Source organism: Aegilops tauschii, chromosome 6, assembly GCF_002575655.3.
Source record: "Aegilops tauschii subsp. strangulata cultivar AL8/78 chromosome 6, Aet v6.0, whole genome shotgun sequence".
In the NCBI taxonomy this organism is placed as follows: Eukaryota; Viridiplantae; Streptophyta; class Magnoliopsida; order Poales; family Poaceae; genus Aegilops; species Aegilops tauschii.
This window is the reverse complement of record NC_053040.3, coordinates 33,311,381-33,336,878: the sequence shown is the minus strand read 5'-3', so window position 1 is coordinate 33,336,878 and position 25,498 is coordinate 33,311,381. Positions and strand designations below refer to the sequence as shown.

General features: G+C 43.8%; 1 protein-coding gene and 1 long non-coding RNA gene across 2 annotated transcripts; one reads left to right on the top strand and one right to left on the bottom strand.

Moving 5' to 3' along the window:
- Window positions 1–10,391: 10,391 nt before the first annotated feature.
- LOC109752228 (uncharacterized) lies at window positions 10,392–13,536 on the top strand. Its single transcript, XM_020311135.4, has one exon. The coding sequence runs from the start codon at window positions 10,488–10,490 to the stop codon at window positions 13,236–13,238; it is 2,751 nt and encodes a 916-aa protein (XP_020166724.1). The 5' UTR covers window positions 10,392–10,487; the 3' UTR covers window positions 13,239–13,536.
- Window positions 13,537–14,306: 770 nt separating this feature from the next.
- Window positions 14,307–22,716, bottom strand: LOC120966105 (uncharacterized). The gene is made up of 3 exons (XR_012187055.1): window positions 21,320–22,716; window positions 19,981–20,036; window positions 14,307–14,734 (listed from the first exon to the last, which is right to left on the bottom strand). It is a non-coding gene; the product is annotated as an uncharacterized lncRNA (long non-coding RNA).
- Window positions 22,717–25,498: the final 2,782 nt, after the last annotated feature.

Genomic DNA, 25,498 nt, shown 5'->3' with positions numbered 1-25,498 from the left:
GTGCCAGAGCTCAAGTTTTGAAATAGAGATAAATAATATTTTGAGCAGTATACTTTCATTGTCAACATAACAACCGAGAGATCTCGATATCTTCCATGCTACACACATTATAGGCAGTTCCCAAACAGAATGGTAAAGTTTATACTCCCCCACCACCAACAAGCATCAATCCATGGCTTGCCTGAAACAACGGGTGCCTCCAACTAACAACGGTCCTGGAGGAGTTTTGTTTGCAATTATTTTGATTTGAGCATGGGACTGGGCATCCCGGTGACCGGCCATTTTCTCGTGAGTGAGGAGCGGAGTCCACTCCTCGTGAGAATAACCCACCTAGCATGGAAGATACAGATAACCCTAGTAGATACATGAGCTATTCGAGCATACAAAACAGAATTTCATTTGAAGGTTTAGAGTTTGGCACATACAAATTTACTTGGAACGGCAAGTAGATACCGCATATAGGAAGGTATGGTGGAATCATATGGAATAACTTTGGGGTTTATGGCAGTGGATGCACAAGCAGTATTCCCGCTTAGTACAAGTGAAGGCTAGAAAAAGACTAGGAAGCGACCAACTAGAGAGCGACAACAGTCATGAACATGCATTAAAATTAATCAACAGTGAGTGCAAGCATGAGTAGGATATAATTCACCATGAACATAAATATCGTGGAGGCTATGTTGATTTTGTTTCAACTACATGCGTGAACATGTGCCAAGTCAAGCCACTCGAATCGTTCAAAGGAGGATACCACCATATCATACCACATCATAACCATTTTAATAGCATGTTGGCATGCAAGGTAAACCATTATAAACTCCTAGCTAATTAAGCATGGCATGAGCAACTATAATCTCTATTTTTTATAGCAAACATGTTTCATCCATAATAGGCTGAATCAGGAACGATGAACTAATCATATTTACAAAACCAAGAGAGGTCGAGTTCATACCAGCTTCTCTCATCTCAATCAGTCCATCATATATCTACATTATTGCCTTTCACTCGCACGACCGAACGGTGTGGATAATAATAATAGTGCACGTGCATTGGACTAAGCTGGAATCTGCAAGCATTTAATACAAGGGAGAAGACAAGGTAATATGGGCTCTTGGTTAAATCAACAATAATGCATATAAGAGCCACTTCAACATTTTCATCATGGTCTTCTCCTCTCTACCCCTAAAGAAAAGAAATAAAATAAAATTATTACTACTACTACAGGCATGGAAAATAAACTAGCTAAAAACTACAACTAATTTTTTTTGTTTTTCTTAAAGTTTTTCAAACACACAAGAAGAAGGCTTAAAACAGAAAATAAACTAGCATGGATAGTACAATGAAAAAGTATGAGCACCGACAACTAGAATGAGTGTGTGAACATGAATGTAATGTCGGTGAGAAATACGTACTCCCCCAAGCTTAGGCTTTTGGCCTAAGTTGGTCTATGCCCACGGATCAAAGCTACTATCTCCGGTGTACTGAGGAGGATCCTCGGGGTGCCCCTGGTTGGCAATCTCCTCAGGATCCCACTGATAAATAGACTGCCGATAAGGGTCAGGAGATGGCTCTGGATCAGGCTCTGGGGATCGTGTTCGCTCCCAATATGCATAAATGTCATCGGGCAGGATGATGTATGTGCCTGAATAAATGTTAAACAAAGAAGGTGCAGATAGGGTAATAATCTGACAAGTCCTTTCACTGAATACCAGGTTATAAATGAGTCTCTTCTCCTTATCATCGCAAATAAAATCATGTGCTACCATACTTTTATAGTCTAAGAAAATAGGGGGCAACACCTTTTCTTCTTTCTCAAAGTGTCTAATAGGTATCTCAAAATATTTAGCAAGACGCGAAGCAAAAATACCTCCAAAAATGGGGCCCTTTGTACGGTTTAAACTCAATCGTTTAGCAACCATAGCGCCTAAACTGAAAGTTTTGTCACGGAGTAAAGCATGGCGCAAAATGGCGTGGTCAGGAGCACTGAGGCCCCCGCTGTTCCCGCGACCAATTAAACATCTACTAGCAAATATTGCATAGTAACGTAGAACAGGAAAATGTATGCTAGTAGTTCTTGCATCTGACACTTTTCTCGTTTCCCCTACAACAATCATATCAATAAATCCTGCCACATCCCTAGGATGTGGTTCCTCGACGCTGCCCTCAAAAGGCAACTTGCAAACTGCACAAAAATCATAGAGTGACATCCCCTTAAACTCATCATATAAATAAAAATCCACCGAAGGTGGTGATCTCCTAGCATGGAAATGAAAATTTTGCACAAAAATATTAGTGAGTAGGAGATATTGTTCGAGCTGGTCGTGGAGGAAGTTGATGAGGCCTGCATTCTCAGCCAAGTAATAAAAATCATCATAGATTCCGGCGGCTCTCAAGAACTCATCACAAGGCCATTCACACGGCCGAACCTCCGCAGTGCGAGGAAGATTATATTTGGGCTTCTTATCCTCTTCACTTTGTTTATCCTTCGAGCTTCGGCTCGAAGAGCCTCTCAACAATCTCTTCAACATTTTCTTTCTCTGAAAAATTTCTGAAAGTTTTAGTGACTCAAAATAAAAGTGAACCAAACTCAACAAGATTGATAGCAACTACTCCCACAAGTGCCTAGAGGCCATATCATGCTTTAGAACTACTTGGGACCATATAAATTTGACATGCAAGCTCAAGAACAAGGTCACCTAAGCAGCAAAAATTTGCAATAAATAAAGCACTAGCACAAAAACTAATTGGACCATTGGAGGAGTCACATACCGAAGAACAATCCACCAAAGCAGTTTTGTGAATGGAGCTTTGAGCAAGGAGATCGAAATTGGCAGCAAGATGAGCTAGAACTCGGGTTTGAGCTGGTGGATGATTTTTTCTGGAGGAAGACGGAGAGTGTGGGTGCAAGGATAAGTGGAGGGGGCTACGTGGGGCCCATGAGGCAGGGGCGCGCCCTAGGGGGGTGGGTGCGCCCTGGACCCTCGTGGCCAGGTGGTGGCCCCCTCTGTTGTGTTCTTAGTGCCAAATATTCTTAAATATTCTACAAAAAATCATATTTCATTTTCGGGACATTTGGAGAACTTTTATTTTTGGGGTATTTTTTATTGCAAGGATAATTCAGAAAACAGACAGAAAATACTATTTTTGCTTTATTTAATCTAAATAACAGAAAGTAAAAGGAGGGTACAGAGGGTTGTGCTTTCTAACTTCATCCATCTCATGCTCATCAAAAGGAATCCACTAACAAGGTTGATCAAGTCTTGTTAACAAACTCTTTTCTAATAACATGGAACCGGAGAAATTTCGAATAACACTAAGTTACCTCAACGGGGATATGCACGTCCCCAACAATAAGAATATCATATTTCTTCTTGACATTAGGAAGAGGAAATTCAAAACCTCCAATAGTAATCGTTGGAATTTTTCCAATAGAATTGATACTGTGGACTTGAGGTTGTTTCCTCAGAAAGTGTATCGTATGCTCATTACCATTAACATGAAAAGTGATATTGCCTTTGTTGCAATCAATAACAGCCCCTGCAGTATTCAAAAAGGGTCTAACAAGGATAATCAACATACTATCGTCCTCGGGAATATCAAGAGTAACAAAGTCCGTTAATATAGTAACGTTCGCAACCACAACATGCACATCCTCACAAATATCGACAGGTATAACAGTTGATTTATCGGCCATTTGCAAAGATATTTCAGTAGGTGTCAACTTATTCAAATCAAGTCGACGATATAAAGAGAGAGGCATAACACTAACACCGGCTCCAAGATCACATAAAGCAGTTTTAACATAGTTTCTTTTGATGGAGCATGGTATAGTTGGTACTCCGGGATCTCCTAGTTTCTTTGGTATTCCACCTTAAAAAGTATAATTAGCAAGCATGGTAGAAATTTCAGCTTCCGGTATCTTTCTTTTATTAGTAACAATATCTTTCATATACTTAGCATAAGGATTCATTTTAAGCATATCAGTCAAACGCATACGCAAAAAGATAGGTCTAATCATTTCAGCAAAGCGCTCAAAATCCTCATCGTCCTTTTTCTTGGATGGTTTAGGAGGAAAAGGCATGGGTTTCTGAACCCATGGTTCTCTTTTTCTTTACCGTGCTTCCTAGCAACGAAGTCTCTCTTATCATAACGTTGATTCTTTGATTGTGGGTTATCAAGATCAACAACAGGTTCAATCTCTACATCATTGTCATTACAAGGTTGAGCATCAACATGAACATCATCATTAATATTATAACTAGGTTCATGTTCATTTCCAGATTGTGTTTCAGCATCAGAACTAGAAATATCATTTGGATTTTCAGGTGTGTCAACAACAAGTTCACTAGAAGCATGCAAAGTCCTATCATTTTTCTTTTCTTCTTTTTAGAAGGGCTAGGTGCATCAACATTACTTCTCTGAGAATCTTGCTCAATTCTCTTAGGGTGGCCCTCAGGATACAAAGTTTCCTGAGTCATTTTACCCCCCCCCCTAGTCATAACTCTAACAGCATTATCATTTTTCTTGTTATTTAAATCATTGAGAAAATCATTTTGAGCTTTAAGCACTTGTTCTACTTGAGTGGTAACCATAGAAGCATGTTTACTAATATGTTTAAGTTCACCTTTAATGCTAGACATATAATCACTCAAGTGTTCAATCATATAAGCATTTCGTTTCAAATGTCTACTAACATAAGCATTGAAGTTTTCTTGTTTAACAATAAAATTATCAAACTCATCTAAGCATTGGCTAGGAGACTTATTACGAGGAATATCACCTTCATCAAATCTATAGAGAGAATTTACCTTTACTACCTGTGTCGGGTTATCAAGACCATGTATTTCTTCAATAGGTGGTAAATTCTTAACATCTTCAGCTTTAATTCATTTTTCTTTCATAGATTCTTTGCCTCTTGCATATCTTCAGGGCTGAGAAATAGAATACCCCTTTTCTTCGGAGTTGGCTTAGGAGTTGGTTCAGGAAGTGTCCAATTATTATCATTACTCAACATATTATTCAATAGCAATTCAGCTTGATCAACAGTTCTTTCCCTGAAAACACAACCAGCACAACTATCCAGGTGGTCTCCGGAAGCATCGGTTAGTCCATTATAAAAGATATCAAGTATTTCATTTTTCTCGAAAGGATGATCAGGCAAAGCATTAACTCATCGGAGAAGCCTCCTCCAAGCTTGTGGGAGACTCTCTTCTTCAATTTGCACGAAATTATATATTTCCCTTAGGGCAGGTTGTTTCTTATGAGCGGGGAAATATTTAGCAGAGAAGTAATATATCATATCCTGGGGACTACGCACACAACCAGGATCAAGAGAATTAAACCATACTTTAGCATCACCCTTTAATGAGAACGGAAATAACTTAAGGATAAAGTAATAGCGAGTTTTCTCATCATAGTGAATAGGGTGGCTATATCATTTAATTTAGTAAGATGTTCCACAACAGTTTTAGTTTCATAGCCATAAAAAGGATCGGATTCAACCAAAGTAATTAACTCAGGATCGACAGAGAAATCATAATCCTTATCAGAAATACAGTTAGGTGAAGTAGCAAAAGCAGGGTCATATTTCATTCTAGCATTCAAGGATTTTTCTTTCAACTTAGCTAACAGTTTCTTAAGATCATATCTATCATTGCAAGCTAAAAAGTCTCTAGCAGCTTCTTCATCCGTAACATAACCATCATGCACAATAGGCAATTCATATCTAGGGGGAGAATCTTCATCATCACTTTCATCAATATTATCAGTTTCAATAATTTCATTCTCTCTAACCCTAGCAAGTTGTTCATCAAGAAATTCACCTAATGGCACAGTATTATCAAGCATAGAAGTAGCTTCATCATAAGCATCATGCATAGCAGAAGTGGCATCATCAATAACATGCGACATATCAGAATCAATAGCAGGTGTAGGTGTCGCAAATTTACTCATAACAGAAGGTGAATCAAGTGCAGAGCTAGATGACAGTTCCTTACCTCCCCTCATAGTCGAGGGATAAATCTTAGTTTTTTCGTCTTTCAAGTTCCTCATAGCGATCAACAGATATAAATCCCAAGTGACTCAAAGAATAGAGCTATGCTCCCCGGCAACGGCGCCAGAAAATAGTCTTGATAACCCACAAGTATAGGGGATCGCAACAGTTTTCGAGGGTAGAGTATTCAACCCAAATTTATTGATTCGACACAAGGGGAGCCAAAGAATATTCTCAAGTATTAGCAGTTGAGTTGTCAATTCAACCACACCTGTAAGACTTAATATCTGTAGCAAAATATTTAGTAGCAAAGTAGTATGGAAGTAACGGTAATGATGGTAAAAGTAACAATAGTAGTTTTTGTACTAATTGTAACAGTGGCAACGAAAAAAGTAACTAAGCAAAGATCAATATGTGAAAAGCTCGTAGGCATTGGATCAATGATGGAGAATTATGTCGGATGCGATTCCTCATGCAACAATTATAACATAGGGTGACACAGAACTAGCTCCAGCTCATCAATGTAATGTAGGCATGTATTCCGGATATAGTCATACGTGCTTATAGAAAAGAACTTGCATGCCATCTTTTGTCCTACCCTCCCGTGGCAGCGGGGTCCTATTGGAAACTAAGGGATATTAAGGCCTCCTTTTAATAGAGTATTAGACCAAAGCATTAACACTTAGTGAATACATGAACTCCCCAAACTATGGTCATCACCGGGAGTGGTCCTGATTATTGTCACTTCAGGGTTACCGGATCATAACACATAGTAGGTGACTATTGACTTGCAAGATAGGATCAAGAACTCACATATATTCATGAAAACATAATAGGTACAGATATGAAATCATGGCACTTGGGCCCTAGTGACAAGCATTAAGCATAGCAAAGTCATAGCAACATCAATCTCAGAACATAATGGATACTAGGGATCAAACCCTAACAAAACTAACTCGATTACATGATAAATCTCATCCAACCCATCACCGTCCAGCAAGCCTACGATGGAATTACTCACGCACGGCGGTGAGCATCATGAAATTGGTGATGGAGGAAGGTTGACGATGGCGACGGCGATGGATTCCCCTCTCCGGAGCCCCGAACGGACTCCAGATCAGCACTCCCGAGAGAGATTAGGGCTTGGCGGCGGCTCCGTAACGTAAAACGTGATGAATCCTTCTCTCTGGGTTTTTTCTCCCCGAATGTGGATATATGGAGTTGGAGTTGAGATCGGTGGAGCTTCAGGGGGCCCACGAGGCAGGGGGCGCGCCCCCACCCTCGTGGACAGGTTGTGGGCCCCCTGTTGTTGATTCTTTCGCGAGTATTTTTTATATATTTCAAAAATATTCTCCGTGAAGTTTCAGGTCATTCCGAGAACTTTTATTTCTGCACAAAAATAACACCGTGGCAATTCTTCTGAAAACAACGTCAGTCCGGGTTAGTTCCATTCAAATCATGCAACTTAGATTCCAAAACAAGGGCAAAAGTGTTTGGAAAAGTAGATACGTTGGAGACGTATCAGTATCTAGGTGACATTAGGGTTTTGGTTGATTTGTGTCTTAAGGTGTTATTCTAGTACGAACTCTAGGATAGATCAAACGGAAAGAATAGCTTCGTGTTATTTTACTAAGGACTCTTGAATAGATCGATCAGAAAGAATAACTTTGAGGTGGTTTCGTACCCTACAATAATCTCTTCGTTTGTTCTCCGCTATTAGTGACTTTGGAGTGACTCTTTGTTGCATGTTGAGGGATAATTATATGATCCAATTATGTTATTATTGTTGAGAGAACTTGCACTAGTGAAAGTATGAACCCTAGGCCTTGGTTCAACGCATTGCAATACCGTTTGTGCTCACTTTTATCATTAGTTACCTTGCTGTTTTTATATTTTCAGATTACAAAAACCTATATCTACTATCCATATTGCACTTGTATCACCATCTCTTCGCCGAACTAGTGCACCTATACAATTTACCATTGTATTGGGTGTGTTGGGGACACAAGAGACTCTTTGTTATTTGGTTGCAGGGTTGTTTGAGAGAGACCATCTTCATCCTACGCCTCCCATGGATTGATAAACCTTAGGTCATCCACTTGAGGGAAATTTCCTATTGTCCTACAAACCTCTGCACTTGGAGGCCCAACAACGTCTACAAGAAGAAGGTTGTGTAGTAGACATCACACACACACACACACACACATCCTTACTTGTGAGTCAATGGTCGACTTGCAACTAGGGGCCACGACAAAACACACACACACACACACACGCACACGCCGCTAGTTGTGAGTTGATAGTCAACTTGCAACTGGGGGTCCTCAACAAACACCCCCCCCCCCCTAGTTGTGAGTCGATGAGCTTCATGCAAGCCGGCTACAAACTATGACATGACCTTAGTTGTGACCTGAAGGTGGACATGCAACTGGAGTACTTGCAAAAAATGCCCTAGGTGCAAGTTGAGGGTTGACTGGACACTGGGGCACAATTTTGACTCGGTGATTGATTTGCAACTAGGACAAACTGCAACTTTGAAAGAAAAAACTATTCACGAATCAAGGGCGGATTTGCAAAACTGGGCAACTGAAACTACAAAGAATTCGATTGCTAGATGACTAGTTGCAAATGAGGTGACTACAAACTACAAAAAAAGGCCAAATTCCGAAGTCGAGGCGTTTACACTTACATAGACAGTAGAAATTTGATATGAAAAAAGTGCATCAACCAAAAAAGGTAAAAAAAATAAATCGGCTAATAACAAAATTGGACACTGATGACATGGGCAAAAAGGTACATACCTAAAAATTTAAAAGAAAAAAAAAAGAAATAGTGAAATATATCTAGAAAACTTCTTCTCAAAAATGACATGAACATGAGCGATTGCAATATCAAAAAAAAAACTCACAACCATTGGCAGTTGTGCAAACTTCCTTCACTTCCGTATGCACAAGACTGAGCCTGTGACTACGTGAGCGAGGCTACCAGCTCGATCTCATAACGTCACCTAAAACAAAGCCCAACAGTTAAGCTCAAAAACAAACAAAGGCCGGCCCAACAAAAAAAAAACAGGAACCAGCCCGCCCTGCTGTAGCCCTCCGCCCCGATGTGACAACGCGACACCCCATGATCACGACTTGAGCGGATCACTCACGCACGAAACTAAAGACACAGAGATCTGATGATTGAACACTTAGATGTAAGATCACTAAAAAACATCAGATATGAGTTAGTCATTCTGATCTAAATAACCTTTAGATCCATCTAAGATTTGGATTCCCTCTAGACAAGAGTTAGCAAACCTGATAATATATAGACGAATACTTCCACGATTATCAATAGGAAAGAGCCGTGTCCGACCGGGTCAACACTATTTACAAGGTGATGGTTTAATTTCCACAAAGATATTTGCATATGTCAGGGTGGACGGCACGAGCGGTCTTTTGGACCGGCTCGTGGCCCGCTCGGTCCGGGCAGGCTCGGTCCTGGCCCGACAAAAAAATCGGCCGGTCCGGTCCCTCAAACAAGACCGAAAATCGACCGGTCCAGTCCGGTTAAAGCTCGGGCCGACCGAGCAGACCGAAGAAGTAGCCGGCGGCATGGCGGGGCCATGGCCAGAGCGGGGCGGGGGCGTGGCTGGGGGCTTGCCGGGGGCATGTCGGGGGCTTGGCGGGGGCTTGGCGAGTGCGTGGCGGCCAAGGCGTGACAGGGCCACGCACCTGTGCCGCGGCCGCCGCCGTCCAACGCACAAGTAGAGCACCACCGCATAACACCAAGGCCACCAGCCTTCCGGTGACGAACCATCATGTCTAGGAGTTCCTCCGTCGTGGGATCTATCATCTCCGTCAAAGAAATCGACGAGGGATGTCCTACATAACCGCATCAGCCATCGTTCCTTTCATCTCTGTCCACCGGCTGTCATGTCAGATTTGTCGCTGATGAGCGTCCCTCTGGTGTTCGTCTTGGTCATGTAGCTTCCTCTAATTCTTCTCAAACTTCCAGACATCTTTTCGATGAGCTGCGCTTCCTCTAGCAAGATATCTCTCCGATGAGCCGTCGCCGGAGCTCCAGAGCGCGCCCTGCCCATGTCTTGGCCGGTCCTCATGGTCCTCTCGGTCCGGCCCGAGCTCGGCCATTGCCGGTCCGGTCCCTGAAAACAGGACCGCGACGTTGCTCGGTCCGGTCCGGACCGGACCGCCGGTGGCCGGTCCAAACACCGGCTCGGACCGTGTCCACCCTGATGCATATGTGTGATCATCAATCCACCATTCGTAACGTGAGGTCGAGCGTGATCCACACAATACGACAGGCAGGACGACCAGACGACTGACGGCTTCCACACAATATGCATCTCTCATTTACTAGTCTCACTGGCTATGAACGACGCCTCCACGTCCTAAACAATCAGTCTATAAGCTATTGTACACAAAATACAGTAGTCCTAAAGAGCTCCTGTTCCTGAAGCCTGTGTAAGCTATAGCGCTGCACTTTCGCCATGCATCGCTCGGTTGCCAGGCTGCTCGCCTTGCTCCTCGCCGCAGCCGTGTCCTGCGGCTTCTTCGTCGCCGCCCATGCCCGGCAGCTCCAGCCGGCCCATGCGGCTGGCGCGAGCTGCTTGCCGCGCGAGAGTGACGCACTGCTCGCCTTCAAGCAAGCCGTCAGCGACATCTACGACAACCTCGCCTCGTGGCAAAAACGGCACAAAGATTGTTGCCGGTGGAGGGGCGTCACCTGCAGCAACGAAACCGGCCATGTGATCGAGCTTGACATTGGTCGCACCTATTTGTTCGGCAAGATAAGTCCTTCCCTGCTTTCTCTCGAGCATCTGGAGTACCTAAATCTCAACTGGACCTACCTACTTGGACCAGACGGTACTTCTTTATTTCCAGAACTCTTGTGTTCTTTAAGCAACTTGAGGCACCTCGATCTCTCATGGACACAATTCTCTGGTAGATTGCCTGCTCAGCTTGCAAACCTTTCAAATTTGGAGTACCTTGATCTCTCAAACACAAATTTCTCTGGTAGGCTGCCTGCTCAGCTTGCAAACCTTTCAAACTTTGAGTACCTCGATCTCTCATGGACATCCCTGCACGGGCCTAATGGTCGCGCTCCAGAGTTCTCGTCTTGTAAAAACTTGAGACATCTCGATCTTAGAGGCACACCATTGTCTGGTAGAGTCTCTCCTCAGTTTTTCAACCTTTCAAAGTTAGAGTATCTCGACCTCTCCTGCACTAGCATGTCAGGTATACTGACGCCTCAGCTTGGAAACCTTTCAAACTTGCGACACCTTGACCTCAGTTCAATACAAGATATACACACATCAGATATCTCATGGTTAACTCATCTCCATTTCCTGGAATTTCTTGATATGAGTGACATAAATCTCAGCGGCGCGGATGTGTTTCTCGTGGCCAACACAATCCCATCTCTGAAGGCCCTTATTCTTGTCAGTTGCTCACTTCCAAATGCCAGCCAGTTGCTTACGCACGTAAACCTCACAAAACTAGAGCAGCTTGATCTCTCCAGTAACTATTTGGGCCACCGAATTGAAACATGTTGGTTCTGGAACCTAACAAGCATCAAGGAACTAACACTCGATTCAACCTATCTTTATGGTCCATTCCCTGATGTGCTAGGAGGTATGATTTCTCTCCAGCAGCTGGAATTTACCAACAACGGTAATTCAGCCACAATGACGGTGGACTTGAAAAATCTTTGTGATTTAGAGTACCTAGAGCTCGATCGGAGTCTTGCGTCTGGGAACCTGACAGATTTTGTGATGAAACTGCCACAATGTTCGTCCAGCAAATTGCAGTACTTGAGCTCAAATCACAACAATATGGCAGGAATGCTGCCAAATATGGTGGGGCACTTCCTGGAGTACCTTTACCTTTATAATAACAGCATTACTGGAGCTATACCAACTGGGTTAGTGAATTGTACTAGTTTGCAATCAGTTTCTCTCGGTTTGAACCAACTAAGTGGACAGATACCAACATTGCCGAGAAGCCTCACTGAGGTGGACTTATCCATGAACAGCTTGTCGGGACCTTTGCCATCAGATTTTGGAGCTCCAGACCTTACAGTACTAAGTCTATCCTCCAATTACATCGCTGGTCACGTTCCTAGACCTATTTGTAAGTTGCAAAACCTAGTTTTCTTGGATTTGTCCCGGAATATGTTTGTGGAAGAATTTCCTAGGTGTTCTTCAATGCCAAACTTGGCATTCCTATACTTAAGTAATAATAACTTCTCCGGAAATTTCCCGCCATTGCTCCAAAAATGCTCAGAATTGACTTTCCTAGATCTTGCAATGAACAAGTTCGATGGAGCACTACCAGTATGGATCGGAGACCTAGTGAACTTACGGTTTCTGCAGCTAAACAATAACATGTTCTATGGGGATATTCCAGCTAACATCACAAGTCTTGTACTACTTCAACAATTCAGTTTAGCGAGCAACAATATATCAGGATCAATTCCATCATCCTTGTCAAAATTAATAGGTATGACCCTGAAACATCTGCCAAGACTTGAATCACGGTGGACTGAAAACAGATTTCAGCGGCTGCCCGTGGATATTTTGTCTGTGGTGATGAAGCAGCAAGAGCTTAAGTTTAGCGGTAATGCAGTTATTGACATGGTCAGCATTGATTTGTCGCTCAACCACTTGACCGGTGAAATTCCAGATGAGATAACTTCTCTGAAAGGACTGTTGAGTTTGAATTTATCATGGAATCACCTGGGCCAGAAAATTCCTGTGAAGATTGGGGATATGAAATCACTGGAATCACTCGACTTGTCAAGGAACAATATCTCCGGTGAAATCCCAACGAGCCTATCAGATTTGACATATCTAAGCTCCTTGGACTTGTCATACAACAATCTTGCAGGAAGAATTCCAACAGGCCGTCAACTCGACACTCTGTATGCAGAAGATCCGTCCATGTACGATGGCAACAATCGCCTTTGCGGGCCTACTCTTCAAAGGAATTGCTCAGGCAGCAGTCCACCAGAGCATGGGAATCAACAGATAAGTGAAAATTCTTATGACCAATTGATGTTCTTCTACATTGGGCTAACGTCTGGCTTTGTGGTTGGACTATGGCTTGTGTTCTGTGCTTTCTTGTTCAAAAGGGCGTGGAGATATGCCTACTTTTGCCTCTTCGACGAGCTATGTGACAGGGTGTACGTGATTGTTGTTGTTACTTGGGGCCGGATAAACACCAAGGCGGCTGCAGGTTGAGTGATGTGCTAAATCGATTAATGCCGGTGGCACTCTATTGTGCTCCATGAATAAATAAAGATGAAGAAGTATCTATTAGCAGCTTGTACAAGGTGATATGAACCTTTTCTGATGCATGTAACTGTTATTGGTTTGTACTCGTTGGTCCTGATGAACCCGGCACGTGATTTTAGCTTCCAGCTCTGTTTTGTTTCATGTCGATGGTTGATGTTTTGTAATACTGAACTGCACTAGCAGAGTAGCCTGTACAATTTTGTGCAGCTTGATATATTGTATTTGTGCGCGTTAAGCATACAAATTTTCTGGTTATTTTGCTAATTCTCAGCTGGCTAATTTTAACATTCTCATTCGTCTTAAAAGATGCATTCTAAGATTCTGTTTGGATTGGACGTGTACAACTTTAGCAAAAACAAACTTGTTTGTTTCAAGCGACTGTCTAATCTTGGCATAGAATCTCAGGTAGTACATGCAGCCAATGCAGATGGAAGCCAAAATATATATCAGATAGGAAAGCGCTCACCGGCGAGTAAACAGAGGCGACGACTTCTGTATCTTGTACGGCCGCTGTTTCTGTTTGCCTACCAAGGCCACATGGAAATGGTTGATGTCTCCGGGAACACGAAGTGGTTGCCGGCGGCGATCGAGGTTTTTCCGTCTCGAATCCCGAGGGAATGTCCAGGCGGTTCTGAGTAGAGGCCGAAAGAACAGTACGAGAGGTACGAGAGGCTCATGGTGTAGGAACATCTTAGTAGCTCATAGGAATGCTTATTTAGAAATGTACGAGCGAGCCAGGTCGCAAATCGAATTTTTTTATCATATTCAGGGAGTACAAGCCTCAAGCAAGGGACTGCGTATAATCTTATCACTTGGAACTTCCTTCTACCCAAGCCATTTTCTACTCTTCACAGCACCAAGGAGTACTTCCACCAGAGTGAAATATCTTTTGACCCTGTGTTTGATATGAAGTATTCTCTTCGTCCCATAATATAAGACGTTTTTGCAAGCTAAACGTCTTACATTATGGGACGGAGGAGTATTAAATATCCATGGTGGCCAAAACTGAAGAAATTAGGCGGCTCATAAAGCTTAGATAAAATGGTTTGTAACAGACGATTAAATGTGCCATAACCATCACTGCGTGCATTCAGTATTGTTTCTGCATCAACACATCAGCAGCTTCATATCAAGGACTAGGAAAATGAAACCTGAGCAACAAACAACTAATTCAGCAGAACTCGCACACTGGGCATTCCTGCAGCAAACATGTGATGTCTATCCTCCACAAAGAGTAATATGATTCAGCCACCTGCCTGATCATGCTACAAATTCAACCCATAGTAGCATCACTGCAGTGATGATACCTTTTCGGCACACAAGTGATTGTGTCTTCATGCCAGTTGACTAGTGTCTACATGCACAACATACAAAATGGACGAATCTACAGGGGGAGGAAAGCCACTTCTGCATCTCAACCACCGGAATGTAATTCTAGATACCTGCGGAAGCAATCAATTTCATCAGTCAAACCTATTTGTGTAAGGCATTCATGGAAAAGCTGTTAAAGTTAAAATCTCCCACAATTTCTCTATGACTCAAACAGTAAACGTTGGCTTCACAAGTAATGTGGACAAGTACCTAAAGCTCCAATTTTGGTTCCCCTCGGCATTAACACAATGCCAACAATACAAACATTGAGAAGCAATAGGTGATTTTTAGAATAGTGGCATGCCCAGCAATTTTAATGTCACCATCTGGTTTTTGGCTACATTTGATCATAGTATAGGCTAAGATACCGGTGATAAGTTCATTAGGCCTCGTACAATGCAAGGCGCTTAGGGGAGGTGCTTAGAGAAATAAATCAGTATTTTTTAAGCATCGATACTTATTTCTAGAGGGTAGACACTTAATTAGGCATCTCTTCTAATAGGCACTGCTGTTTAAAAAAAACGGTTTATTTTTCTAAGCACCTACCACTGTACAAGGCCTTAGAGGCCACTTTTGAATAGCCTAGCTTATCAAATCATTTGAGATGTTCTTTGTTATCATGGGCACATGAGGAGTTCATCGAGTAGAAAAGGAGAAACACCTGATTTTGAGCTTGAAGTCGTACTTTTTAGTAATGGCTAGCAAATCTAATCTAATTAAATACATGCGATAGAAGCCTCAATTAAGAGATCGTGCATCATCTTATTAGCACATACACTTCCTTCAATCTACAATGTATATCATATTTTTTATGGTGTACAGCATCAAAAAAATACTTTGCCCACCTCTTTTAATGATAATATGTTAGTCAAAGATGGAATGCATAATGAAAGCAGTATTTAGGGTGAATCCAGCCAAAGAGTACTAGCGCATGGTGATTGCGGCCTGCAATTCGGTCACCCACGTTGACCCGTTCCAGCGCATGGTGTTGCGCCTCCAGGTCACGGCCCGTGCGCTCACGAGCTGGAGCGCCCGCACGGTCGGTGGCGTCCGCCTCAAGCTCGCAATCTCGCGGGAGCTGATCTTGAGATTTGACAAGGCGCAAGAGGACAGGGCCCTCACCCCTGATGAACGATGGCTACACTCCCAACTGAAGATATCCTACCTTGGGCTTGTCTCCCTGGAACGTACCATTGCTCGCCAACAGGCACGTATTGCCTCTCTGAAGGACGGAGACACGAACAGCTCCTTCCATCTACAGAGCACCAACCGTCGACAGAAGAACACGATCCACACTATCACCATCGATGACCGTGTGCTCTCCGACCACAATGACATCGCAGACGCGGCCTTCACCCACTTCAACGCCTTGCTGCGCGCCATCGCCGACCGCAACTGCTCGATGAACCTTCACGACCTCATCAAGCCGGCCGATGACCTTCTCGACCTTGAGGCGCCTTTCGGTGCCGAGGAGATTTGGCACGCAGTCCAACGGCTGCCCGCGCAAAAGGCGCCCAGTCCCGACGGCTTCACGGCTGAGTTCATCAAAGCCTGCTGGCCCACGGTGCGGCAGGATTTCACGGACGTATTCCAGCAGCTCTACCACATGCGTGGGAGGGCTTCGCCCGCCTCAACCAGGCACTGCTTACCTTGCTCCCCAAGCGCGCCGACACCGCCAGCTTCAGGGACTACAGGCCCATAAGCCTCATCCACCTCGTCGCCAAGGCCGCGAAACTGTTCTCGCTATGCCGCGCCCCAAAGCTGGATCGCCTCGTCAGCAACAACCAGAACGCGTTTATCCCCGGGCGCAGACTTCATGATAATTTCATTCTGGTCAAGCAGTTGGCACGCCTACTCCACCAACTCAAGGCAGCAAGAGCCCTCCTCAAGCTTGACCTGGCAAAAGCTTTCGAGACTCGATCTCTTGATCGTTCGTCTTCGAGGTCCTGCAACGCTACGGTTTTGGCGCACGCTTCTGGGAGTGGCTGGCCATATTGCTATCCTCAACGAGCACTCAGGTGCTTATCAATGGCGCTCCAGGGCCCCCGATCTGGCACCGCTGTGGCTTCCGGCAAGGCGACCCGCTGTCTCCGTGGCTCTTTGTCCTTGTCGTCGACGTCCTCGACCGGCTCATCAATCGGGCAACCTCACTTGGGATACTACAGCAACTCCACCCACGGCGGCCGGTCCTGGCCATCTCGCTGTACACAGATAGCATTGTGCTGTTTTGTCATCCACGCCGACCGAGATCATCGCGGTCAAGGAAATCCTCCAACTATTTGGCCACGCCTCCGGACTCCACGTCAACTACACCAAGAGCACGGCTACCCTCATTCACTGCGGCAGCGACGCGACAACCGCAGCGGTCCAGCTGCTCGGCTGCCCCATGGCCGAGCTCCCTATCACCTACCTGGGAATTCCCCTCATGGTTCGGCGACCCACTGCCGCGCAGCTGCAACCGCTCGTGAACAAGGTGCGGGGCCAGTTGCCATCCTGGAAAGCGAGGCTCATGAACAAGGCCGGGCGCCTCGCGACAGTGAAATCTATCCTCTGCGCGATCCCCATCCACCAACTGTTGTCCTTCGCGCCACCTATAAAAACCATCAAGCAGCTTGAGAAGATAGAACGAGGGTTCTTGTGGGCTGGCCGTGAGGCAGCCAATGGCGGCAACTGCCATGTCAACTGGCGCCGGACATGCTGCCCCATCGAGCTCGGATGCCTCGGAATTCCTGACCTGGAGCGCACCAGGCTGGCGTTGCGCCTTCGATGGTTATGGCTGAGCCGCACTGACCAAACCAGGGCATGGAGCTGCCTTGGCTTGCAGTTCTCTGCAGACGAGCGGGCACTGTTCTTCGCCTGCATCGAGACGGTCCTGGGCAACGGCCATACATCCCTATTCTGGGACGACCGGTGGATCAATGGCCGCTCCATCAGCGAGATCGCACCACAGCTCCACGCCTGCATCCCCAAGCGCAAGAGAAAGGCATGAACTGTTGCGGAGGGGCTCCACGCCAATGCTTGGGCATGCGACATCGAGGGCACACTAGGTATCCATGAGATTGGCCAATACATACACATCTGGAGGACCTTGGCGCGGACTACCCTGACCGAGGAACCTGACCAACTCCTTTGGAAGTGGACCACGAGCAGATCATACACCGCGAAGTCCTGGTACAAGGCTACCTTCCAGGGATCAATCCACAGCGTGTCCTGGAAATTCATATGGAAGAGTTGGGCACCGCCCTGGGTACGCTTCTTCCACTGGCTCGCTGACCAGGACCGATGCTGGACCGCCGACCGCTTGGCACGCCGTGGGCTGCAGCACCACGACCCTTGCCTCCTATGCTGCCAGGACCCCGAGACAGTGGACCATCTGCTCCTTCGATGACCCTTCTCGAGTCAAGTTTGGCATGACATCATCGCTTGGCTAAGCATGTCTGTGCACGCCACCAAGCCATGAACCCTCCCTCCTGGACTGGTGGCACACTGCCAGGAAGGAGACACCGCAGTCCATGCGCAAAGGCCTGGCCTCCATGGCCTTGTTAACCCCTTGGATGATCTGGAAACACCGCAACAGTTGCGTCTTTGAGGGCGCCCTGCCTTTGGCACAAGACCTTGTTGTGAAGATCAAGGAAGAGGCATTGCTCTGGGCCAAGGTGGGAGCTGGCGGCCTTCGCGACATCATACCCCAGACATGGGACGTGCACTGATTACCCCGTTTTTCATCAGCAGTTCTGTACCTCCTACGAGGATTGTAACATAAACCCTATCTTTTCAATACAAAGAAATGCAAAAATCTCTTTGCCTTTTCTGAAAAAAAAGCCTGTTCGGGTGTTAATTGTCATTTATTCATGTACAGGGCACAACATACAAATCACACTGGGACTCAACAGATCCATAACCACAAAAAATCAATCAAATACAATGCGGCAACCGGGTAAAGTAGAACACTAAAAGATCCCTGAGGCAGACGAAATGTAAATTATTCATTTGGCTACTACTCCCTCTGTAAAGAAATATAAGTTAGTGATCTAAACACTCTTAAATTTCTTTACAGAGGGAGTACTTAACATGGTAGCATTCTTATCTATGAGCAGACACAAACATATTCACAAGTTGGGATTGAGAATGGGCCCTAAGTCACTGGTCATCTGAGATATGAGGAGCTAGAGGGAGAAGAACCCGCACTACCAGAAGGAACTGGGCTAATAAGAGGGAGAAGAGTTCATACTACCAGAAGGTGGAGAGAAACTGAACACAAGGTAGCTACATGGAAGGGATGGCGAACAAAAGAGCACATCCAACAGGGAGAACATGAGTGAATCGAAGAGAAGGTGGTTAGGTTAAAGCATGATGAAGGGAATGTAAAGCTGAGAAGGATGGTGATGAGGAAGGAAAGCCTGGATAAATAATCCAAGACACAGCCAGCCATGTCCTCTCTTGCAATTTGGTAATTGGGAAATGGTAGTTAAAATGAAAGCAAAACAAAAATTCAAGACACCTCAACTCATGCAGAAGATAAGCCTACCTACTCAACCAACACATCATCGTATTTCTCTATATATAAAAGCAACAATCTTCTTCTTATTTAATTGAAAAAAAAGCAACAGTTTTGCCTCGGTTATAAAGAAAAGAATTCTTGAACGGTCAATATATATTAGTCCTTGTATATAATAGCAGAAGTTCTCCAGACACATTTGAGTCCGATCTCGCCTTCAAAATCAGACAATTCTTAAAATCGTCTAGATAGTCACTTCACTTCACTTAAAGTTTCTTTTCCTTGATAACACCGATGCGCCCATCAGCTAGGTTTTCAAGAAATAATTAATTTGCAAGAGACTTTTCATCAGATAGACTATTTTAAGAGGCTTTTAATAGAGAGGATTCTACAGGGCAAGGTTCACTCTATTTTTTTTATAAACAAGATTCATTCCATTCCCAGGTCGTCCTCAGCTCACTGAAGAACAGGGGTAATATATGCACTGTCGGTACGTTTCATTTCTCAAGAAGACGACTCAAATTCAGAAATGCTGTGGGACTAGAGTACAAATTCAAACACACATAAAAATAATGAAACGTTATGGGCATAAGCAGAGATCATGGTACATGAGCAAACCACGCTGAAAAATATTTGTGCGCACACAAAATAGTAAATACAATGCAAGCAAATGAACTGCAAGATTCAGAGACAGGGCCAACGCTAAGCAAGTTCATTTCTCTTCCTGCCAGTTCGAATATTGCCTACATGAGTCACATAACAGATGGCGATTCACAGTTGAGAAGATTAATTTCATTTCTGCATACGGAATGGACGAACCTGCAGCGCATAATCCATTTCTGCATCTCAGATAACGAAATCCTAACTGTTGATACCTGTAGAGAAACCAATACCATCATCAGCCAGACTGATCTGTAATATCCCAACTTATCTCACAATTTTGTTTGATTCAAACACTGGAAAATTGCGCCACAAGCTCAAAACTGAATCAACTCAGCATTACTGGACAAAACCAGCATTATATAGAGAGAAGAGCAATAGGAGATCAATTAATTTGTAGCAGCACATCTTCAATTCCTATTGTTAGCATATTCTAAAGTTTTTCACTGCATCTGGTCTTGTCATTTTTATCATGTGTTCAGTTCAACAAATATTAAACATCCAGAATGATCAAAATCAAAGAAAATAGACTGCACAGAAACAACATGTTTTTAGAAGAACAGGGCCCTGCCACAGTACCGTTCATCGAAAATGAAACCAACATTCGAACAGAGTGCCAGTACGTGGAGAATGGCCGAATGCCAACCCAGCAGAGCACAAAGAAAATTGTAGTTTGGATCAGAAAAACTATATTGGATGTTATCCGAGTTTAACTAACAAAAAGAGGCATGCTGACAAATATATAACCAAACCGCTTAAGATTAGCATAATTATACAATAACAACTGCAAGCGATCTTTAGGTATCATAATGATCCTGAATGAGCAATAATGTGCAAGCAATTTCATTCCCATATTAATAAAAGAAGTTTAAAGCCAAATGTTAGGGCATTGTTAGTTATCAAATATTTGCATTGATGGAACAACAAATAAATCATCCTCAAACTTGAAACTTGACATACACACAGAAAAAACTCAATTCAATGTAGCAACCAGCAAAAGTAAAAAAAATACCCTTGAAGGACAGGAAAGAAAAAATATTCCATTTGGCTACTACTAATAGATAGTTGCCTGCTCAGTCAATACATCATGTTATGTATTGTACAAAAGTTTAACTCCATCATGTCCACCCCCAATGCCCATGTCTACAAGAATAGGAAGTCCAGGAACCAATGAGATTCCAACAAACAGTTAAATGCGTACAAGGGGGCGCTAACTAGATCTATACACACTGCTATAATTCCAGAAAACAATTCAGCTGTATCTGACAATGAAATTGAGTATGGCAATAGGCCCGCAACAATAAAAAATAGTTTGCTAATTATACACAGAATTTGCCAATCTGCCTCAAATATATTATTTCTGCCAGTCATTCTGTTCGTTGTTTTACTCTATGAACATCTAAAGTGTAAACAGATAAAACGTTTGCTACCTCTGACTCGAACCACATAACTCAGCAATAACAACACGAGAATATCAAATAACTTGGTTTCTTTTTACCTGCAGTATAGACACCTTCGAATGGATAATAGTGACGCCAGGAGAAACTGCGGTAGGATTCAAAAAGTTTCTTTAACTGCAATGATTTAACCTGAAGCATAAAGATGTCGCCGATAAATGCCCACAATAACACCACATTATTGTCCTCAGCAAAACCGAGTATCCTTGGGCTCTGACTGCCCTCCTCTGAATTCATGGAAAGTAGCTTGTCTAGTGCAACAGTTCTTCCCAGCACCCATGAAGCTACACCATCACAGTCCGTCTTCCTCTTCCATAACTGGAAGCAGTTCCCCGAAATGAAGAGGAAACCAAGGCCACCACCATCCGCCCGCATAACCGTGAACAAGCAACTGTCGACATAGAAGATGTCCACTGGCACATTTATCACACTTAGGCTCTGCCTATCCAAATTAAATTCAAGTATTCCAACTCAATTCCCAAAAAGCAACCAGTAAAGGGAATTCCCAACCATCACAAGCACATGTCATGGTAAACCCTGGTGGGTACATCAGGATCATCCGCCGGAAGCAGTGTTGACACGAGATTACTCCATACACCGGTCTCCGACGAGTACACCTGAGGCCACAGCCTGTGTAAGTTGCCTACCAAGACAACCTGGAAATGGTGGGCCTCTCCGGCAGCACGAAGCACCGCTCCGTTAATCATGGTTTCCTCCTTGTCGAACCCTGGGGGGATGTCTAGGCGGTGCTGGTCACCCGTGACGGGATCCCATACCAGGAGCAGGTTCCCAGTCCAAAGGAAGATGAGCATGAGGCCATGGCGGCATCCGAGGATCATGAAGGTGTCGCCGCTGTCGATGGGAAAGGAGAAGCAACCGAGCAACCCAGCGTAGGAGGTACCTTGGACGAAGCAACCGAGCAGGGGAGGGTTGCGGCGGTGGTGCTCGCGGAAGCGGCGGAGAAATCGGGCGTCGGATACGATGCGCCCCCAGAGCTTACAGGCGAGGGAAGCGCGGGGGAGGGAGGACGGCAGCGGGGGGAGGCGGAGGAGGATCTCGGAGAGGAGGTCTTCGTCGTCCAGCGGCGCCGCCGCCGACGACGACGAGCTAGGGTGGCTGCTCATCTCCTCACCTATGCGGGATCTGCTTTTTTTTAAGGGAGATGCGGGATCTGCTGGACTGGAAGAGTGAAGAGGTTTTTTTTTTAGGTGCACTGCAGGCTCTCCAACGAGACAATGAAGAAGAAGAGCCCAAAAGGGAAGATCACATCGGGAAGCCCAAAACAAGGTTGGAGACTGAAGCCCACGAAGAGTGTAAAACCCAAGAAGGTTTTGAAGTTTGTGAATTCTCAGGGAAATAAAATCACAAAACAACATAGTGATACGTAGGGATGTACCGGATCAACCTACTTATTTTTAGGAAATATAACCTACTTCTAAAAATATGGCCACTTGTGTCCTGGAGAATTTGTGCTACCTTTTCTCGTTCTTCTCTCCCGAACTCAACTAATCATATTTTTGGACAATTTTTAGGTGGCTATAATTCATCCCTAATTCCCTATAATTTTTTTTCAAGTTATTGGGAGTTTCCTTTAAACTTGTAAGTTCACGAAATGTAATGCATACTGGTGTGGACCTCTACAACATATAAACCATGCTCCACCGTGCCGGCTGTCATAGTGAAGATGATAATGTATGAAATGATGTGCATGTGGCTTTATTCCACCAAATAAATCTTTTGGACCATGCACTACACTCCTTTAAAATAACTCACAATATCATTTCAAAGTGTCAAATAAATCTTGATTTTTATAAATGTATATATGGACGTAAATATGTCTTTATAAAATTTCAATGTTAAATACTTTAGTTTGTGGACTGCACACAACCTACATTGATACATATTTTTGTTAGTGGTAGCGATGATGTTTTTGAGTTTTTATCACATCCCTCCTCTCTTTTTTCGTTCTTTTGAGCTTTTTATACCAGACTTATCAATGAATCATTATTCCTGCATCCTTCCTTTCAAGCAATTTATCCCGTGGTCTCGTTGTATTCAGCAAGCAGTCTTTCAGTTCCGCAATTGGGATGTGAGGGTCATGAGACTTTGTCAAACATCTCTTCTGCAATTTCTAAACTAGAGGCTTGTAAGAATTCACCAAGGTGAATGGGTGATCAAGAAATGACAAGTCCCATCAAAATTGATGTAACTTTGTTTATACCAGCAGTCTCAGTTAGCCGTGTTTTTTCATTGCATCAATAAAAATTGTATCATTGCCAAGAAGTCTCTTGTTAAATGGGGCTCTTGAGTTGCGTTGATCTATTGGGTTATGGTGTGACATACGTCAAGTACTCTGTGAAATTGAACAGGCAAATATTGAAAGAATTTTCACCTACTCAAGGCCTCTGGCAAAGTGGTCCATTGTCCCCATTATTATTATTATTATTATTATTATTATTATTATTATTATTATTATTATTATTATTATTATTATTGTCCGTTGTTGATGCACTCTCTCCTATGATGAATAAGGCGGTGACTTATGGGAGACTAGTACCTTTCGGGCATCAGGTATCTCTCACCTGGTCTTTGCCGATGACTCCTTATTATTTTCTATGCTAATACAGGACAAGCCAATATTATAAAGAATGTTATGAACACAAATGTGTATCATCGTCTGGACAACATGTGAATCCGTGAAAGTGTTCTATTCTTGTTTCCGTGGCATGTTCGGCTGAAGCGGTTGTTGAAATAAAATAAATTTTGGAGCTCTCTTGGGTAGTCTTTGAACCTGGGGGAGAATGCACAAAGGTAAATTCCAATCAATACAAAATAATAATTAGAAAGAGACTAATTGACTGGGGAGAGAAGTATTCCTCTTCCGGGGCAAAAGAGGTGTTACCTGCCAAAAAAAGGGTGATACTTGAGTCGTCGGTACCGGCCATTCCAACCTATGTTATAAGTATGTTTAGGCTGTCCACGTCTATCTGTGCCGAGCTCACCAAGTTGACACGATAATTCTGATAGGAAGTGGATAATGAAAAAAAAAGGAAGCGACGGCTTGGCCGGCCTGGGATAAAATGGTCCTCCCCAAATCTCATGGCGGAATGAGTTTAGAAGATATGCTATTTTTCTGCTGGCTAAACAAATTTGGTGTCTGATCGAGGCACCTACAAAGTTTATGCGCTCGTCTACTACTTTGTGCAAAATATGAACTAATGGGTCATAGTGGATAGTGTCTTTATCTGGAATGCTTCCGCTGTGTGGCTGGAATAGAGCACAAATGAAGATGCTACAAAATCAATGTTTTTGTGATGAGACACTTTTGTCACATAATTTGAATGGCGGTCATATAATAGGATAGGTGTTTAGTTTCCTATCTACTTTATTCCGTTGGTTGTGGCTATCCTGTTTCATGTTCTTATGGCTCTTAGTGAGCCTTTTTACTTGTTTTGAGACCTGGAGACTTTGTTGAACTATTTGTTTTATTAATAAGATGGCCGCATGCATCGTTCTGATGCAGAGGCCGGGGGATAACCTCCTTTTCGGGAAAAAAACTTTTGTCACATAAAATCGATCTTCATCAGAAAAATGCACTATGATGGCTTTCGATCGTCACATGGTCTGTCATTGAAGCATCGTCAAAGAAAATGAAATGCTGGCGGTACTACTTTTTTCGTCATCTTAGGTGACGGTTTAGGTTTTTTCAATGAATTCTTTTTTTTATGGCCAAGACTATCCCGTTTGATCAACCAATTTGTAACGTAATATAGTTTTCGATGATGGTGTACCGTCACTAGCAATTTGTATGGTCAACAATTCTGACATATGAACCCAGAAGATGCTGACATCACTTCTTACGTGTGGGTCCATGCGTGGCTGCTTACGCATGGGTCCTGGTGATGGCTTGCATTTTCTTCATCAGCGATGCTACACTTACACGCAGTTTTCCACGGAATGGAGGTTACGGACAGGTGTGGCCTCATTAGATTGCGGGGAGGAGGGCCCCACTGCGGAGATTCAAAGGGCACGGATGGAGTAGAGGCCGCCACATCAGTCCGTAGGATAGCTTCCGTGAGACTCATCCGTAGGTGGAGCAATTTTGTTTCGTCATAATTACCGTCACTTATTGAAGCCCATGAACATCTCTTGGTATGTGGCCCCCGACAGGAATTTCATCAAGTCTTTCCGTTTGGCTAATCCTTTTGCAATGGATAAAG

Excerpts from the sequence above, each read along its gene's own strand:
- LOC109752228 (XM_020311135.4), top strand. The coding sequence starts at position 10,488 with ATGCATCGCTCGGTTGCCAGGCTGCTCGCCTTGCTCCTCGCCGCAGCC.